The sequence below is a fragment of the Pelodiscus sinensis genome, chromosome 12, assembly GCF_052426305.1.
Source record: "Pelodiscus sinensis isolate ZL-2025 chromosome 12, ASM5242630v1, whole genome shotgun sequence".
Lineage (NCBI taxonomy): Eukaryota > Metazoa > Chordata > Testudines > Trionychidae > Pelodiscus > Pelodiscus sinensis.
Genome location: NC_143063.1, coordinates 27,454,520 through 27,475,330, shown reverse-complemented (window position 1 = coordinate 27,475,330; position 20,811 = coordinate 27,454,520). Strand labels below are relative to the sequence as shown.

At 40.0% G+C, this 20,811-nt stretch overlaps 1 protein-coding gene across 3 annotated transcripts in view; it reads left to right on the top strand.

Moving 5' to 3' along the window:
• The first annotated feature begins 1,139 nt into the window (after positions 1–1,139).
• Positions 1,140–20,811, top strand: part of TSHZ3 (teashirt zinc finger homeobox 3) — an 80,737-nt gene continuing 61,065 nt past the window's right edge. For 2 of the 3 annotated variants that reach the window (XM_075940155.2, XM_075940156.2), the window contains exons 1-2: positions 1,140–2,569; positions 3,644–4,145. In XM_075940155.2, the coding sequence (XP_075796270.2) occupies positions 4,106–4,145 (40 nt within the window). In that variant the 5' untranslated portion in view covers positions 1,140–2,569; positions 3,644–4,105. Of the gene's footprint in view, positions 2,570–2,815; positions 2,974–3,643; positions 4,146–20,811 lie in introns of those variants that run through there. The other variant, XM_075940157.2, reaches the window with a different exon arrangement.

The window sequence follows — 20,811 nt, the reverse complement described above, 5'->3', positions numbered from 1 at the left end:
AACCGCAACGCATAAAACATCTTCAACCCTTTCCCCTTGTATAAGTCTTCTTGGATCCTTGATGCAGCGTCCAATGTTCTATGCCATGCATGGGGTAGTCAAAGCAATAAAGTTACTACTGAAGCATGCATCTCATGTGTAACATAATGTGTGGTGAAAGATGAGCAGATTTAAGGAAAAACTCCTTGGACTTGCAGAAAATGATTGGCTGGTACAGAACTTTGCTTAGGAAGCTCCGGAGCTAAGTAATAGAAAAATCATATTTCTGGCTTAAGATAACTATCTTCTCTGTTACATCTAGAAACAGTATGTAAATGCCTGCAATGACTGTACACACCCTTATTACTTTTATTTTATTGTACGTTTCTAACATATTTTAGTCCATACTTTAAGTAGTTATCTTGCTTTTTTTAACTATTAATAAAGCAAAGCTTTGTTATGTTTTCCTTTCATTAATTAGTGACTGAAAATTTGTCTTAATACACTTAGTTTTGAAACATGGAAGATCTGAAGAAGTGGGTTGTGCCCACTAAAGCTCATGATACCAGCTACATGTTTTGTTAGTCTTTAAGGTGCTGCAAGACTATTTGTTGTGTTTTAAGTTTTTTCTAGATACAGACTAACTGGGCTATCTTCTTGAAGCTTTTGTAATAGTCCAAGTTATACAGAGTCTTTCGCAGAACTTACCCGCCTTGGCGAGCAGTCTTCTAAAACTAGAGTTTATACATTACTCACTATCTGTGTTTTATTTGATACAGATCTAGCGGTTTCCCCTGAAGAAACAGACTTGCATCTGGTCTGAGTGCTTCACGCGCGGATCCCGTCCATTCCCTCAGACCCTCTCCACAGCCTTTGGCAATGATGTATCCTTAGGATTACGCTACATTATTTAGGGTTTCTATTTCCTAGTTTGTATTTGAGCGGGAGGAGGGGAAAAGCAAGAATGAGTTATTAATTAAAGCCTAGTCCGTTATATTTTCCGACCCTGTCTAACATTTGTAAATACTTAGGCTGCGGCTGATCCCCTCCTTCCTAGTTAAGTTGTTTAGTATGTTAGTTATTTGTATTGAATCACAGTCTATGTTATGTCTGATGTGTTGTCGCTGCAATGTGCATTCAGTGTGACACTGATGGATGCGCCAATGGTTAGACGGACAGATGTTAGGGCGGATCTAACGGCATGCAATGCCATAGCAGCAAGGAGGGGGGAGGGAGTGGAGAGCGAGCGAGCAAGACTGGGCTAAAAACATCCCGATTCAGTGAAAGTCGCTTATTTCTGGTGCAAACAACGCAGTCAGGCACACACACACACACAGACACACACGCGCGCGCGCGCGCGCGATTTTTGGAGGGGGCAACGTTTCAGTGTAGTCTCTTAAGCAGCTCTGATCGTTGTTTCTGTGGTCAGATACTATAACCGTGAGAAGAAACCAGCAAATATAAATGAAATGGAACTGAGCGAATTTGGCAGCACAAGCGGCATTTGACAACTCACCATTTTCTTGTTTGCAAGAAATTTTTCGTTTTTCCCAACAGTAGCAATTTCCCGGGGACTTTAGGCGATTGCGATTTTTTTCATCCTAAAGATCGGCTTTTTTTAAAAAAAAAAATCTAATAATAATAATAAACACAAAAGCCCCCTCCCCCAAAAAAAACTTCTCCACCCCTTCATGTAAAGTATTTGAATTTCCTGCAACTTGAAAAGAGAAGCAAGAGCAAAGGAACGTCAAGTCGGCTTTACAAGACGAGAAGACGCAACAACATCTGCACATAGTAAGGTATTTGGAATTATCCCAAATCTTGAAGAATGGGGGCGAGTGGAGATTTTCTGATCTTACCGTAAAAGTGAGATCATCCTTCCCCCCCTCCCTGTGAAAAAAAAGAGAGAGAGAGGAAGAAAATTATTTGCTACTGGTGTTTGCTTCACTTCTCTTAAGTAAAGAAGGCATCTTGGGACTAAGACGATTGTCTGTGATTTGCTGTAGCTGTCATTAAATATCTATCAGCCACACAAAGAAAGGCGGGGGGAGTGCAATTGGCAGCCACGAAGGTGTTTGGCAATCGCTTCTGATCCATGTTCGTAAAGCACTTGAAACACCGTTAGAGTCCATCCCTCTTTTCTGATGTACATTATTGCAACCCAGGAATACACAATCAAACTCACACCGCATCGATTCGCCAGCGCTCGCTGAACCCGGGATTTCACCAATGAACTTGGATCCCCCCCGCCCCCTCCAAAAAAAAAAGTAATCTTCAAAGGAGAGTTTGTGAGAGTGTGTGGCGGGGGGGTGGGGGGTTTGCAAGCCAAGTGCTGCCCAGTCTCCCCACCGAAGGCGTCTCGGGGCACTGCGACGATTGAAAGAATAGAAACCTAGGCATTACCACCTCCCCGAGCCGCCCGCCGGAGCTACTTTGCCAGACGCACGCAGCCAGAGCCGGAGAGGTGCAAAGTGGAGTTGCTCGCTGCTCGGGCTCCCAGCAAGGTGTGCGCTGTGCAAGCCGGGGCGCTGGATGTGCGTTTGCTGCCGCAGCAGCAGACCGGCGAGCTCCCCAGACCCGGGGCACGCTGGTAAGTTGGGAAGGAGGGAGGGGAAAAGGAGACAAGCAGGGTGGGTGGGGTTGTTGTGCTGTATTTTTTAAATGCACTGGGTGGAGGCGGGGGGCAACACAGGGAGGATCAAACTTCAGGCTCCAGGCTGCCGGGAATGGGGGTGGGGAGTTTGTTTAAACAACAACCACAAAAAAAGCTAGAAGATCCTCAAAGCACCACTGCCCCCCGAGAGGGTCGGTGTGGTGTGTCCGCCCTCCCCCCCCCCGCCCCCGGCTGCTTAGTGTCACTGCCGGGCAGCTGGGCTGCCCCTGCCGAAGTCACGCCGGGCTGGCTCCTCTCTCTCCATGACTGATCTGCTGTCACCAGGCAGGGACCTGCCTTGACACATCGGGCCTTTATGGAGAGAGGGTTCAGGTGCTTAGGTGGGTGGTAGCCAGGGGAGGGGAGCAATGGCACCGAGATCCCGAGCTCAGGTCCCCGCAACAGTCTCCATAACTGGGCAGAAATGGGAGCAGCGGTGTCCCCCCATTTCTCTCGACGGGCCTGGGGGGCCGCGGCTGGGACGTGGGCTCGTCGGGCGAAGGGGCAGAGGCGGGTCATGGGTGGCGACTTTCATGGCCGCGGCGGGCAGGTTAAAGAGCGTCCCTTGCCCTGGTAGCGGGGGCAGGAGACCCCCAGCTGCAAGGGGCATCGGCGGCAGGAAAAGGGGACGGTGCAGGGGCGGAGAAGTGAGGGCCTCGGAGACAGGTGGGGAGGGAGAATGGGCGGGGGGGGAATGAGCTGGAGGGGGGTCCCCCTCGCTCGGGCGGGAGCCCCTGGAAGCTGGGAGGGAGGGGGCGCCTCTGGCTGGAGGGAGCGTGGATCCCCTCGGGCATGGCTGGCAAAGTTGGGAAGTGTCCAGCCTGTGGGCACGACGAGGGGCCGGGTGGGAGAGGAGGGGACTCGGGGGTGCCCCCGGCAGCCCGTCCCTCTGGCGGCGCTTGCAGCGCGCCGCGCAAAGAGTTAAGGCGCGGGGCGGTGGGAGCGCGGTGCCCCGCTCGCTCTCCGCAGACTAGTTGGAGTGACACTGCGATCATCTCGTTTCCCTTCAAGCTTTGCCTGTTGCCGCCGCCGCCGCTCCAGCGCCGAGCCGGGAGCCGGAGCCTGGGAGCGAGGAGCGCAGCCTGAAGCTCCGCCGACTCCAGCCACCAGCGACCCCCCCTTCTTTATGCCGTGATCTCCGTGCCCGGCCAGGCACCGGGCGTGCGGGGCGGGGCGGACGGCGGGCGCTCCCCGGCCCTCCTGCTCGCACCCCTCCTCGGGGGCTTCCCCGCCGCCGGCCTCCGGGGCGATTTGTCAAACTTCCCCCCTCGCCTGCCCGCGGTAGCGGGGCTGCCCTCCCCCTGCGTGCCGCCGCCTCCTCGGCATCGTGCATGCACAGCCGCAACACCCCCCAGCCCTCCAGCAGAGCCTGGAGCCGCTCACCGGATCTCCGGGGCTGAAGCAACTCTTCCCACCCCCGCCCCGAAGCAGCCCACCCCCTGCTGGCACCCGCGGCGGCGGCAGGAGCTCAGCATGCCGAGGAGGAAGCAGCAAGCGCCCCGGCGCGCAGCAGGTACGAGGGCTGCCTTCCCAGGCGATTTGTCTCTCCTCTCTCTAGCTTCGGCTCTGTCTCTTTCATAACCGCTCTCCGGCGGGCAGAGCTAGTTAGCTTGGCGCGGAGCTCCCCTTCCGCCTCGCTCCTGGGTCTGCACGCTGCACGCCTTGGATTTTGCCGAGTAAACTTGGTCAGGCAGACACACCACTGTGGTTTGGGGATTTTTTCCCCCCTTGGAGCTGGGGGGAGGACCTGATAGCCTTTTTCTTACTTTCGGTTTCTTCCCAGCTCCCCCATTTTCCTTCCCCCTCCCATTCTCTGTGTTGGGGACAACACTTTGTGAAAAAGAAGGGCTATAATAGATGTGTATGGTGAAAAGATGTGTGTGGCTATAGGGGTGGAGGAAAAGAGAAATAAATGTTCATTTCCAATCCCTGCTTTGGCACTCACTTTATTTTTCTCCCTTTTATTCCCCATACAATCCCCATCCACATCTTTCACACTCACAAGCAGTTTGTGAAAGCCATTGATAATTTATTTGTAAGCAGCTAGTAAATGTATGTATTTAGGTATGTGTGGTGAGTGGCACAGGCTTGCATGTGTGGTGATATGACAGGCTTGCAGTGTTGCTTTAAGATCAAACCATAGGCAAGACTCCTTCATCCAAGTTTATATTTCTCCCTCTTCCTCTTACACTGCACTGAAGACACCTCCACTGGACCAGCAGATCTGCTTAGTTGGTCACTTTCTTTGACAGCCTCTTCCTCTAAATCCTATTGATTTTTCATTTAGGAGTCCAAGCTGGGGAGTTCCAAAGGGGTCTTGTGAATTGTCTGATGACTAACCAGTATTTTTGATGCTGGGTTTACATTACCCTTCTTTTTTTTTAAAGGAAAGTCTTTTCTGGGCTTCGCCCTTGTGGATTTTTTTCTGTTTCTTTGTGTCTTGAATGTCAACTCCTGTTAAACTTGAGTAGCATTTTCTGGAAAAGCCAAATTGGGGGTGGAGGGATTGGGAGGGGGAACCCAATAAAAACATTATTTTACAATAATGGAGGTATGTAGGGTGGAAAAAGGTTTCCTTGGACTGTTGCCATCCTTGATTTGATGGCTGATTGATTGCCTGTCATCTGGCTGCCTTTGATCTATTCATTCCCGATAAACATCAATAAATCACTTGCCATGGTAACACCAGACTCAGTGACGTCATATATGGCCTGTCAACTCAGTGTCAGTGCAACTTCTGGGACTTCTGGTTAGTTTAGTGTCATAATCACATGGACAAGCATTTTGATATGGGTCATACTTACACCAAATGGATAGAGATACAGTCTCTCTCCTCTTGAGGAAAGGTTAGTTATTTTAGGGACCAGTAATTCAGTGTAGAATTGAAGCACTCATGGTGCGTTCTTTAGGAGGGACTGATATATTCTGAATGCATGAATGTAGAAGTTTTCCAAGTGGTTGTAGTAATATTTTAATTAGTCCATTCAGTGGTACTGGCTAAAACCTAAATAAAGTAATCCTGCTACTTATGAGAGCACTGTCAGAAGAAATGCTTTAAAAAGTTCCCAAGCTGTCTAAGTGGCATGATTTGAACTTAGTAAGAGCAAGTAACACGGTGAATAACATGTATGTATATTTCCCCTCCTGAAGTGTACACCTTACTCTGATATACCTGTTTTTGTTTTTGTAATGGAAGAAACCATACTTGTTCACAGTACATTTTGTAGTCTACATACTGGCATTTGAAAAGTTTGGAATGTTTTTAAGTGCAGTATTAATTTCTCTTCACATCATATAAATCTTTCTGGTTAGTGCCATCAAATAATGACAAAACTTTGTCTTACAACATAATTTGAAAAGTCTAGTCTGTAAATGTAATTTAGTTTTTGAAGGACTTGGTTTTCAGTAAAGTTGGTCATATTCTTCAAATAGGTGACCTATAGTTTAGATTTTGTGAACTCATACATTTTGAAGTACTCTGTCCTTCTGTTTTCCATTTAAGTGAATTAGCCACAATGTATAATATGCATATATCTTTTGCATACAGGAAAAGTGTAATCTTTATGTTTTTAGCTTTCGAGTTGTCATATAAAACATTTATTATGATGATTGCTTCCTGCTAAATGCTGTTTTATTAATCAGTGTGGAAATGTTATTTTTCCTATTAGCAGCCTAAGCAAAGTATATTTTACACTTTTAAAAACAATTAAGAAATAGCAGGTTAGTTAAGAAATATTCATTACAAAAACTTGACTGCAGGACTAATAGGAGATGGAAGAATGGTTTTGCTCTATCAAAATGACCCGTCAAAACGACTTTGTTTCATATTTGATTTAATTGTCTCTCTCCTGACAGGCACATTCATCAATAGCTTAATGGTCAATCAGAAGTTGGCAGAGTGAGTGCTTTCATTCTTTCCCATACACTAGCTTTGGCTTTACTTTATCAAAATGCCTCAGCCTAATGGATATGGGGGATGCAGAATGACTGAAGGGCTACTTATTTAAGAAGAGTGGGGGAAAAACACCAAAAACATTTATGCTGTTGATAAGTGCTTGAAGATAAATAAGTGAGCTGTGTAAGGGTTTTTTTTTTAATATAAGACCAAAACAACAACAACAACTTCTCATTCTCTCCCCCCTCCCCTTCTTTTTGGCTACACAGCTGCAAGTTATAAGGTTCACAACTGGTTTTTGTGGCATATTGAGAGTGATGACAAATTGATTGCTTTAGTACTGATAGACTAAAAATAAAATAATAATAATAATAATAATAATTAAAAAAAGGACTGGGAGGGTGGGAAGAGGGTGAGGAATTAAAGATGCCTGCTGATTGGTAACTCAGGAAATCCAGTCCCCAGCAACCTTGAGAATACTCGAGAATTTTTTTCTCTCCAAACTGAAAGGTCCGCTCAGCCATAAAAAAAGAAAAGTTGTTTTGCCAGCTTCATTAGTGTTCACCTAATTAGCTGTAAACCTGATGGATTCCTGACAGCTTTAATGATTGGAGATGACAAGCTCCACGCAGTGTCATCCAGCAGAATTAGGTTTGCAGCTAGTTTGATGTAATCAAGTTGATATTACACAGTCCTGGTTGCCTTTAGTTGTGCATTAACTCAATTTTCTGCTGCAGGTGACAAATGGGCTTTGGTACCTGGATAATCATGTCATAGGAATTAGGGCCCTTTTAATGGTCTGGAGTAGAATAACAACAACAAAGAACTCTCAGCAGTACAGAGCTTGCAAACATAACAGACAGGTGCACAAATTCTTTATGTCTAGCCCAAGTGTTAACACCACACTGTAGAAGACTAAAGCTGTCTCTAAGAATCAAGAATCTCTAAAAATGAAAATTTCAGTTTGTTTGCCTTAAGACAGATGAATATCATGGATAAAGTAGGGGAAATGTCAGAGGAGCATAGTTTTCAACTACCCTTGTTAATGCAAGGGGAAGAGCTACATTACAGTTGCTATTCCAGTGACTTTTGCCATTTAAGTTAGAAGAGAGAAAAACCCTTATTAGTTAAAGGCTACTGTCTAGAAGAGCTAAGAGATACTACACTAATGGAGGCCAATCTGGTTCATGCAAACAATAATTATCTATCCTTAAATTATAGCTTTCACTTGCTTTTTTTTAAAAAAAAAAAAACATCTATTTAAAAGATCAAGAAAATTTGTGTTGTAGTTCTCCTTGACTGAAAAGACTTAATACACATTCTGTATATGTTCTACTCTTGGTCTGTAGAAGGACTGGAAACTGCAGTGATTTGTTGGTAACTCGTTTACATTTTTTATTGAATGAAATAATTACTGATTTCAGGCCCAGACAATAATGCTGCTTTTTAAGCTGTTATAGAACTTGGTACTGTGATATTTTTTCTACTAAAATGTTTTCTAAACTGTAGAGATAATCTATATGCTTTCTGTTCTCTATTTGGCTTTCTAAACAGAACCTTAATGCTTACATTTTGAAGAGGCACATACTGTCAATGTGAATATTTCAGTACACAGATCAATTGATTTTCAAAGGTGCTGAGCATCTCCGGTTTCCATTGAGCTTAGTGATGTCTGTGGGTTCTCAGCAGCTTTGAAAATCAGGCCAAAGTGTATTGCAAAAATTCTGTTGAGCTATGACACACAGGTTTTTAGACAAAATTCTAGACATGCAGATATGAGTTCAGCAAGTTGAATGAATTCCCTAATTAATGAGAATTGCTTGAAGCTACATAATTTCCCTGCAACTACATACAGACCCCCAAAAGTAATGCAGTGATAGAGTAGACTACCTATAAAGGTACTTGCAGCATCAGCCCTTGGTATGTTACTTGCCTCCAAACCTGCCACATATTTTTCTGTTGGACAGAGATTCTTCCTAGCAGCAAGCTGACAAAATGATTAGTTATGGCTGTCCTCTGCTTTTTTTCCCTGCAAAGTGTGAGGAACAATGCAAAAAGAAAAAGGGGCATAAATGTAAAAAGGCCTGATAGATTCCACTGAATATCCTGCTAGAAAACAGAATTTTCGAGAATCAGCTGCCATTGCTCCCATTAGCTTGACAGCTGTCAATTAGGGCTTCAGTGCTCTCCTGGGCCACAGTTTATTGCATGCGGTTGATGTTGTCATTTTGTTCTCAGTTTTGCCTTGAGCGCTATCATGAGCAGGAGTGAAATAGTCAATAACTGATGTATCAGCAGTTATTTCTTAAATTGGCTCACAAGTCTGCATTTTTCCTCTTTTTACTAAAGATTGTTTTGTAAAGTGATTAGAATGAATTGTGACTGCTGCAGGGTTATGGGAAATGCAGTGAAGCTAGGGTGAGTTAGCAGGATTAGAGTGGTTCCTTTTTGTCAATGCTGTTTTCAAGATTAGTGTAAACTAGAGTGTAGAAAAGATCACCTTCAGGGTGAGGTGCATGGTAGATTTTAAAAGTGTGCTGTGTGTGCGCTAACGTATAAATGTAGTGTAAAATGCCTGAGTGAAAAGAAATCATTTACCATAGCATAAAGTGGCCTCATAAGTAGCTTTCTGTACAAACCTTGTAACTAGCTAGCCTTACAGTCTTGTAGTCTGTTTTAATTCAGTATCTTGACTGTTTCTCAGCTCATCCAAACACAGTCTGGTAAATTTGAATATAGCCCTATTTCATGACACAACTGCTAGATCAACTGTAAAAATGCCTAAAATACTATATTGCAAAGTAGGCAGGTGTGTGTGCGCGCGCGTGCATGCATGCGCAAAGCCCATTTTATATATATATATATATATATATAAACACACACAATACTGAAAATAATATACATCTAGTGCAATCCTGAGTTACCTGTAAATTACTTGAGATGGGCTGTTTAGTAAATGATACTCAGGTGTTCAAGTCAGGGATTTCTTTTTATTCAGGTACACCGCAAATTGTGGTTTATGTACTTGAAGTTAAAAATGAAAGGTGAATACAATATATTGTATTTAGTAACAATGATATGGACTAGTACATCCAGACAGATAATATGCAGTTGTAATTAGACTGAATAGACAGGCATTCATTTTTAAATTCTTTGACACATGCATAAAATAGTCATATAATAAGATAAGATGACAATTTTATGTTAGGTTGATAAAGTGTCCCGATACATGCATTTAAATGTCTGTAAGCCTTTTTTTATCCAGACAGATTAATTCTAGTTTCCAGCATTTGCAGTTAGTCATTAAATTAATTTTAAAAATCCTCTAAACAATGGATGTGTTTCTTTTTTGTGTGTCATTACCTAAAGCATGAGAACTGGAAACATGTATTCAGCTAGTTTTTCCTTGATTGCAATGTTACTAACAAATTACATCAAAAATTGGTTCAAAGGATTCAAGCCATCATCCAGGAGCAGACTGCATTGTAGTTTTTTAAGAATAATAATGCAGAATAGAACATTATAAGTGCTTGAAATTGTGTATGACCATTTACATGAAAAAACTGTAGTGATTCAGATAAAGGGATTGTTATTATGAAGACTGTAAGACTTCTTCCCCATAATTTTCCCAATTTTACTACTGAAAGACGTTTTTAGCCAACAAATAGTCCATCAGAATTTTAATAGTCTACAGAATTTAAACACTTGTCATTGTAACGATAAAGATTGAAATTATTTAAGAAAATAGTCAGTGGTATATACTCTGGGGGGGGAGGAATCACCAAAAGGCCATAGAACACCTGAAAGCTTTTTGCCAATTCCATTATTTTGTTTTTTCAGATAGAAAAGGTGTATCTCTTCAAGAATAGTCTAACTTTGTGCTAATTATAAATTATTAATGCATAATGTCAGGGCACATGTTATTAATTGTGACTCTCTTTTCTTCATCCAGAACAGTTGTTTGGGAGTCGGGTAAGTTCACTATATTTGTTGGCGTGAGAGTTCACCAAATGAAGAACTCTCCATTCCTAGCCCACATCACCACTCAGCTCGCCTTTTAAATTTGGGGTGCTTTTTTGTTTAAACAGAGTAAATTTGACATTGTTTAGAATAAACTTCTGCTCTTTCTCATAATTAAGTACGTTTACAATAAACAAACATTTTTGTGGAGGTGGTGGTGGTGATGTGCTGGCTATGAATAATTCTTACTTTAGCAAGGCTGTATTCAGGTAGAGAGGTCAAAAGGACACCTCCATAAGCTTGTACTGGGGGAAAGTAATACAATTTTCATACCCCTTTACCAAACTCTTACCAAACTTAACAAGTTTATATAGAAGAAAAAGCTGTTTTATTATATGTTTGGAACTACTGAAATTCATTTACTTTTGGGATTTCATTTCCATCATTAAATTGAGCCCTGTGTTTCAGTTTCTTATGTGTTCTTTGTGGAATGCATGTTGCATAAAATAGGCAATTTTTAATGAACAATTTAATGTAAATGGGTTCTGAATTTAAATTAATATTAATGAAGCTTTGAGTGAATTTACTTTGCATACGTAAAGGCTTGTAACTCTTTCACCCACACACTCTTGTCTTTATGTACTAACACATTTGTTAGGTGGATTGGCTAGTATCCATTTTTCATGATAAAAATCTTTAATGGATTTTACATGGTTACTTGTGGTAGTTTAGTCTTAAGCAGGCCAGTATCTTTATTTCAATATATATATCAGTTTTTACATGCATGTGTAAGTAGTTAATATTTGAAACAGCTTTTGCCCCTCTGTTTCTTAAATTTTTGAATTTAGTTTTGCATTTATGCTTGGGGAAAAATTTATTCCGACAATAGTTACTACAATCAAGATGTTTTCTTTCTTTGGCTTACCTCTAATGCATTATGTATTCAGGAATGATGGGATGTTCTATAATTAATTCTGTTAGATGTAATTGCTATAATCACTTTGATGCTACACATAATAAAAGTAATATGGTAAGCATATGAAAAAATATAAACACCTTATTGTAACACTCTAAGTAAAATTATTTTTAAAAACATCTTGTTTAAAGCTGAACTTCCTGTTCCTTATTTTGTCAAAGGTGACACTTTTTTTAAATGACATTAATTTTGAAATGAATGGATTTTGGAGATGGGAAAGTCTCTAACTGGCGGAGAATCGTAGTGAGTTGTGCGTATGTGTATTTGACACTGTAATCCATTAAAGATATAATTAGTTAAGAAGCCAGTCTTTTCAGATGCTGCAAGTGACATGTAAATATCACTGTATATATCATGCAATAAGAGACACGTTTTATGTTGTATTAAAGTAAAATACATAGTAAACACAGAAATGGAGCAGTTATCGAATGTTTTTTTGTGGTGCAGCATCATGGGAAATATTAACATGTATGAAGCTTAGCAAGGAACTAGAGAAAGACTTTCTGGGAATGGGCCCAAGTGGGGATGATATTTTTCTTCTTTAAAAAAAAAAAAAAAAAAAAAAGTAGCTTTGGATTCTTGTTGGCAAACGATTTCTGATAGGTAGCAAGTGGTGAAAAATGTAAAGTGGGCTAAGCAATGGGATATCACTGAAACAAAAATGTTAATATTGCCATAGTTCTAAATTAGTTGTATGCATACTTAATGCTGCAAAGATCAGTTGTTTTTTTGTCTGTATGCTTGTATGTCTGCGCTCCGCCCCTGATTTATATTTTACTATCCTGTGTTTTCTAAGCAATTGAGTATATAAATCAGGCTTAGAATGTGAACTCTAAAGAAAAGTAGAAAAATGATTCCCCCCTAGTGTTATTTTCAAATAATACATAGTCTTTGTGTAGGGAGAAGAGGTATTACGTTTAACTTCTGTAAGCTGAACAAACAAACCTAAACCAACCTTTTACTGAATTGTTCTAAAGGAAGAACAGCATAGAACAGGGTGCTGTTTTTGAGTATTTCTGGGACTGGGCTCTGTGCCTGAAGTCCTTTTCCTGCTAGGTCAAGCCTGTTGCTAGAAGGGCCAGATCTCAGCAGGGGCCTCCTGAGGCTTGGCGAGGCTGTTCAAGACTGGCAGCCATCAGTCATCCATCTGTGACACAGAGTCTGTTTTTGATGGCAGGGATGATAAAAGGCCTGGGAACTGTATAGGCCCTTGTAATCAGGGCCAGTGCTGACATCCTTCTCAACTTTGACAGCTTCTTCCTTTTCTCTCTTCACCGCCAAGACTGTCTCAACTGATTTTTTTTTCCTCTCTCTTGTTTCATGTACTTGATCAGTCTCAGATGCTGGGAATTATTTTTTTCTGAAGGGAGGGGGAGTGTTTCTTTTAGTTTGTGGGTTGGGCAGGTGTGAGAGGAAGTCTGTTTTTTTTTTTGTACTGTAGGCCTGTTGCTAATTAATGTTCCTCCATAAGATTCTGTCGGAGTTGAGTAATGTTTTTGATCTTTATGCCTGATAACTGCATACTTAATGAGATTTCAAAGCTGTGAGTGCAGCTCCCTACAATTATTGACAGATGCCTTTTCTTTGCCATTGGGTTCAGCTTCATAAATCCTCTTGCAGTAATGAGGTTCAGAAGTGCCACCCTGCCAGTGAGCTAATGAAAGAGGGGGGGAGGGAGGGAGCAGCTCAAGCCTGCCTGACACATTTTTTTCCTTTAAAATTTACTATGCAGATGTCAAGCTGTGGGACGATTACTTCAAACATGCTAATTTTTATCTTGCTTTTGTGTCAAGCCTGCGTGCCATTTTCCCCCCAGTAATAAATAAAAATAGAAACCTCAACCTATTTAAATTTTATCATGGATCATAACTATTGAAGACTTTGATAGATGTGTGTTCTTTTGCAGTTTCCAGTCAGTGGAACAGTTTTTTGAAATCCGAAGGGCAGAGAGAGGATGAAAAAAAAAAGAAAAAAAAGCTGCTTGGCCCGCACGTCAGCCTGCCCTAACCATGCACTTGAAACATCGTAGATTTCATTTTAGAGTTCTGAAACTAAATCCTGGTGGAGAATAGTCACACCATGCCAAACAGTCGATTTCCTTTTCAGCAGAGCCATATATCACTGACCCACCCTTTCCTCTTGACAGAATGACATGTGTCATTTATCAAATGGGCCCTGCCAGACAGTAAGGGAGGGGTGTGTGTGTATGGGGACAGCACAGTTTCATGCAGTGCTGTCTTTTCCCCTTAGTACAGCATAGCTACAACAGCAGTGCTGATTTGGGGAGAGAGAAAGAGACAGGAAGACAGAGAAAGTGTATGTGTGTGTGGTGAGAGGGGGGTAGATTGGCAGAGTGACTGAAGAGGTTATGTTCTTTCATATTATCTGCTAAGTCCTGTTGTTCAAACCTCTTAAGCTTTATTGTCCCCCTCTTTCTCTCTCTCTCTTTTAGTTTGGCAGTTGGGAGAAACTGGCTGACACGTATCATTCAAGCAGCACCAGCTTGCTGGGGGTTGTGTAAATGAATCTGGGAGCTCTCAGTTTCACATGATTCAAACGTGCATTATTGAAGATGGATGTTCCTTAAAAAAAGATTGATGATGGATATCAGGCTTATAGTGCCATTTATCATTTTGAATATTATTTAGACTTGCCGTGTAAAGCTGTAACTTGAGAGCTGGATGAGCTGGGACAGAGTGGAGGCCTGGATGTGCACAGTTTGATTGATGGCTTTGCTTTCTTATTGTTTGTTACCAGATACGAGCTGGTCATTATAGGACTGGTGTACAGTTGTTTTAGGGTGTGTGTGTGTGTGTGTGTGAGAGAGAGAGAGAGAGAGAGCGAGAGAGAGAGAGAGCTTCAATGGGATAAATTTAATAATCATAAAATGTAGACAAATCTATGGCTTATTGCAAGGATGCAGGCAAGCTTTTGCAGGAACACAGCTACATACTGTACATAACATTAAATATAAACAGGATTGTAGTTGCTAAAGCAAAACATTGTCTGACGTTGTCAGGTCTAGTATAAAAATATGCTTTAAAATATGCATGTGAAAAGATTAACAAAATCTGACTTCCTTTCACTGACTGGCTACATTTGAATACTACAATAGTGAAGAAAGCTACATTCTAGTAAAAAAATTATTTCAGTGTTTACAATTTTCCTTTCCATCCACCTTCTCCATCCATTTTAGAGAGTCTTTAAACTGTAGAGTTTACCACCAAATGTTTGGTACTTGGGCTGGCTGGCATGTCCATGCTTAACCAGGATAAGCTCTTACTTTTTTTTTTTTTTAAGTACTAGTACCAAGACACCCCCACCTGCTGGAAGAATTAAGGATGCAGCATTGTGTGAGCAATTAGGTCTTGAGTCACTTGGGAACTGTAGGCAGTGATTATCATGAAATGTGTACTCAGTGCAACAATGTAACTCAGTTTCAGAAATAAAATAAATAAAATAGCAACCTAAAAATAATAATCATTCATTTATGCACAAGCATTTTGGTGCGTGTGGTCCAAGATTACTGCCACATATGACTCTATTTGAGTTTGCTAATTTAATTTAGTATTTCTTATATGGCACATGCTGGAGAAATTAAATAATGATGATAGGAAAAGTTAGACTACAATAGCTTTCCATTAAAAGAAATCAGTTTTCGTTTACCCTAGTTTGTAGAAGTAGATGATATTTTTGAATCCTTATTCAGTCAGTGGAACTTTTTCTTGATTGCAAGAAGCCTGTCTAGTGGGATAAAGTTATAATAACATCTGATAAACAATATATAAACATGATGACTTCATAAAATGATCATTAGCTTTATGTGAATTTTTTAAACCAAGTTTAGCAGAAATCTGACGTTTGCTATTCCTTTCACAAATCCCTTTCATTTTACTTTTGGTATTACAACTCAGCTGCCAAAAACAAGGAAGAATCAGATTTATTCAGTTCATTAATGTCCAGTGTTACAGAAACTGTAAAAAGATAATATTATTTTCTATAGAGCTTCCCACAGAAGAAGGCAAAACTTTGATCTTCACTTGTGTAACATAGTAGGTAATTGAAGTACAAGTGCCAATTTTCTGGAACAATTGTAAACACACCTGATACAAATGGCATCATTGCATTCTTGCTGATTAGAAAACTTTCCTATTAATAGACACAAAGTCCATTTCAGGTGTAATTGGTAAGGAGCTGAGTGCACTCATGGGGAGAAACCTTGTTTTGTTTTTTGTTCGCTTTTATTCTTATCCCTTTTTTCCAGTTTTATAGCTGGAGACATGATTTATTGCAGCCATCCATCTTTGGGGCTCATCCATCACATCCTGGTTGCTAGGCAATCATGGCAGCAGCTGTTTGCTTTGAATCAGACAGAAAAGTTGTCAATCATCAAAGGCAGGTGAATAGCATTAGAAACACGCTATTGTCAGACGGAATAATTAATCAAAGAGAGAAAAGATAATTAAAAAGATATGACCCTTGCAAGTACTTGCTCTGGGTTGCCTGGAAAAAGAAAAACTGCCTGGTCTTTTCTAGACACTTAAGCAGCTGAGGGCTGATAAAATATGCACTCTGCAGTGCATAGTTTTTAATTAATTGAAAAAGGTTCAACATTCAAAGACGATGCTGGAGAAAAGTCTGATTATGAGCAGAAGTAATATTTATTGTTTGCATGAAAGGCTTGACATGGAGTTCTAACTTTCTGTCACAAATCTCCCCCACGCATGCACTAAGCCTCTTACAGCATTACTATCTTCACTGGCAGTGACTAGAGAATACTTTTAGTCTTTCCAAGTAGAGGTCCTAAAGCTTTCATCCTGCTTTTTCATTTTGGGCTACCTTTTCAGGGTATTGTCTCATATACTATCCCTCATAGTGACTACTATGGTTATACTATTTCAGTCACCAGGAAGGCAGCAAACCTCAACAGGTCTGCAGCACTGCACTTAACTCAGCCAGTGGAGAGGTATCCACGCAATAATAACTTTCAACATTTCCAATCAGCTTCTGGGGCAAGAAGTTCTCTCCTGAGGTCCTTTCCAAATCAGATCTTCCAATATTACCATTGTTCTTTAACCAGCATACTAAAAAGCCATATCATGAAATCTAATATGCAAAGATTATTCAGATACCACAAAAATGGGTTCAGAAAAATGCACTTCGACACAAGTATTCATAGGTTCCCATTCCTTGTGTTTTCAAATGTAAAGGTCTCATTGACATGATATTCACAAAGATGTTGAGAAAAGCTCATATTGTGTTCAGTCTGTAAGCCAAGGAATCATTTGCTCAACACCATAATAGACAAAAGACCAGAAGCTTATAGGCCTAATGCTGTAAGCCACAGGTATTAGAAAGCAATACCATTTTATTTTTTATACAGAAGTACTTGTATGTTATCCAAGAAATAGTTATTTTCCTGCTGCACATAAATTGGCAAAATTTAGGGCCCAGAAAATCTATTTTTGAGAAATGTGAAAAATAGTGGAGTTTGTGTGACAACTGGATTATTAAAATTTAATATTTGGTAACCATTACAACAGAACTGACAATGCATCCCCCCCCCCCTTTGGATACTACACTGGTTTTCCACAGTCCTCCTACATATTAGCAAGGCTTCTAAAATTGGAAAAGAACCTCAAGTATTAGGAATCAGGAGAATAAAAAGGACATTTTTCATTTTTTTACATGTTGGGGTCAAATATCTGAATGATATGTAGGGATGTAATAACTTAACTGTTTTTATCAATATTAAGAGTTAAAAAATAATGGGGCATAACCCAATATATTACTATAATACCTCGCAAACACCACTAAAAACAAACAAAAACCAAAATAAACTCAGAAAAGGGTTCCATCTGAATATAGGATACAATTCTCCTACTACATATAACTGGAATATTTACAGCATTGATGACAGGAAGCTCAAGCTGAAGCTAACTTGGATGAGTTGGCGAAACTTGTAACTTCTGTTAAAAGTTCTAGTTTTTGGATCCATAGGAAAGAAAATTTTCACCAAAAGTGTGTACAAGTGTCACACTAAAACGTGTCGAACCATTGCATTGTTTGTGTTACAACTGGTTTGAAATGTATCACAAATGAGATATGCAACAACAGTCAATGCTATTTGTCATTAAAAATACAATGGTAGTTTTTCCTAATGTCAGGATGTTGTCTGCAAACTCCGGCACTTGAACGCTAAGTTGGATATCTACATTTTTGTTTATCTATGTAATTGAATTTTCATTGGACATATTATTCTTTCATTACTCTTCTAAACATATAGTTGGCTGTGAGCGTGTTGGGCAGTTTGATTAATATATGCTATGTACACTGTTATTTGTAGCATGTTTTGGTGCATTATGTAAACATGAGAACTTTATTGCTATGTGAAATTACTTATAATTGTCATGAAACTCTTCTGCCTATTCAGATTTTAATTTTTCCCCTTATGTACCAACCTCTCAGTAGTATTTTTTGTAGTATTTGCTGATTGGAGTTTTATTTAATGGATCTGTGTCAAAGTTCAGATTTCCCCCCTCCCCAGTGGAGAGATATATAATGCCAACTTCAATATAGTGTTCAATAAGAGACATATGGATATATGGTTGCATATTGGAATACAGGCAGCTACTGTTTAGTCTGGTTGTGATTTCTTAGTAGATTATAGACAAAAGTACTTTCCCATGATAGTCTACTCTACTTTCTGCTTATAGAAGGAAATTAGATCAGTCTTTGCTCTCTCAAATTTTCTGTATTATTCTTCCTAAGGATGATGGCTAATATTCTCATTAAATCTAGCATGTTCTTGAAATAGGGCAAAAAAATTATTCCTGTTCTTTTGGAAATGATTTTTCTTACTTCTACCTCCCCACCCCTACCACCAGCATGTTATGTATTCAAAAGAAGAAAGCTTTTGGGAAAGGTAAAATAAGCAAGTAAGCTTTGTAGGAGATAGTTTATCTCCTTCTTTGTTAGAAATTAAAAGTTGGAAAAAGTGTATCAAACATCAAACAACTTTATAGATGAAGAGAACTATCAAACATTAGAGGCTGAGTGTAATTGTTGATGGCTGTGGGGATTTTTTAACCAGAGAAAAGATTTAGAAAGAAGTGTGTAGTAAACAGCAACCTAAATAAAGAATTTAACTCACTTTGTGCTGGCTAAGCAAAGTGTGGTGTCCTAGACAGTTAGAGCTACTGAATGTTAATTGATACGTATGGAAAAAATAGCGAGAAGAAACAAACATAGTGTGCGTGGACTATGTACTTGTGCATGGCTGAATTGAGTACTGTAAGGGATATACAAGCCATATACCAGTCTCTTGCATTATATTTATGTATTGAAAATTCCTCCTCTGACCCTTCACTACTTGTAGCTTAGGGTTTTCTCCATTCTCTTCAGAACACTCTGTCTCCCCTAAAGACTTCAGTGTCTTTCTCTACTTTGGAAAAGCCTCCTGACATTGCAGTGATATTGTTGTCATTTCACTCCTTCCAGGCTGTCTGTCTGTCTCTTCTCACTCCTCTCAATCTAGGCTGCCACTCTATCTTAAATCCTCATGAGGCAGCTTGTTAGGTTCACAGTCTCCCAGTGTTGAAAGACTCTTTAGTGAGGCAGGAATATTTTTGTCTATCATCCAGTTTGTCAACAGCATGGTGATTAAAACCTCTGCCACCTTTAGCTTTGAGTTTGGGAAATTTCCAGACTTTCCTGCATAATTTCCTCAGCTATTGAAGAAGGGAGTTTGGGACAATATTCGTACTCCAGACTCAGTCTTCTGTAGACAGGAGAATTTCCTGCCTACTTGTTATGAAGTGGTATCTCTAGTAGTCTATTTTCTCCTTCATCAGGGTTTTTTTGGGACACTGTTTCTGGAATGATGGGTGTGCAAGGAAGTGGGTCTGCTGTAATTGGTGGAAAACAGCCACCTCATGCAACCTGAAGATCCAGGGAGAAAGCAAGATGGCCTTGAAGACACAGAATAGTAGAATTGTTATAATCCACCAGGTGGCTTCCCCTAATCTATGTACATTTTAAGATAGCAGTGGTGCAAAAGGGACTTCTGTGATGAGCACAGGTGTCAGAGTTTTTTTGGGGGGAAGCCTATCTAAGTGCCTTAATTGCTGACTATAACGTCCCTAAAATACAAATATCTGAATCCATATGCCAGGCTTATTTACTCATCAACCCTTAAACAAGTGTTTATTTTTAAACACACAACTTGCTTTCCATTCTGTCAGATCTAGCTAATCCAAAAGCACTTTGCAATCACTGTATTACTTTAATGAATTAGATAATTTGTGCATAATAATATGGTATTAGTTATATTTATGAGTAGGGAAGAGAGACATGAAGATAAACCAGATGTGGACTTACTGCTTCTGATTTGTTTTAACTTTGTTATTCAAAGAATGTTTGAAAAGCCGTAGGAAACAGAATCTGAAACAACAGGGAGAGAGTGAGCGAAATTCAACTAGCGTATCTTGTCTTCTTTTTTTTGCAGGGGATGGGGTTGTTTGTTTTGGTTCTGGGCCTGCAATAAAATGATTACTATCTATATTAGTTAGTGAATATTATGGTGTAATATATGAGAATAGCGGTGACATTATTTGCCCATGCTTATATACTTTCTATAAAAATAGCCTTAGGAATGCGCAATACAAATATACGAGACTCAAATCCTCAATTTGGTATTTCATGATCAATAAATAAATTACAAAACAAAGTTATTGTCATTTTGAAACTTGTATGCTCATTCCTTGTGAAAGAAGCTAAGTATTTAACATCACTCAGAGGAAAACATCTTTCATTACTTTGGTGGTAGTAGTTTTCAGTGAACAAAAATGCACTGGCTTGCATTTGTGTAGTCAATTTTTTTTTTTCATTTGTAGATGGTAGAAGAATTTTAAAAAGTAAATCTGCTGATTACTGCGGAAAGAAAACTAAAAATGCAGGACAGAATCATAGTTCTGCTTACTAGCAAGGTTCAAAAGTCTATACAGTAGACTTCCGATAATCCGGAACCTATGGGACCTAGGTGGTGCCGGATTATCAGATATGCCGAACTATCAGGAGGTACTATAAGCTGGTTATATATATATATATATATATACACACTGTATACATTATATACTGTATATAAAGTGTTCTTAACCTTTTTTATTGTACATATTGTATACAGTATACTGTAATGTTTTAGTTTTTTAAAGCCTTTTTTACCCTTTTTGCTCAGTTCAGCCACTGTTGCTGTTACCTTGTGACTCATTTTTTGCTGAAGCTTACTCACTAGGCTCTTGCCATTTTGATGCCGGACTATCAGGAGTGCCGGACTATTGGATGCCAGAC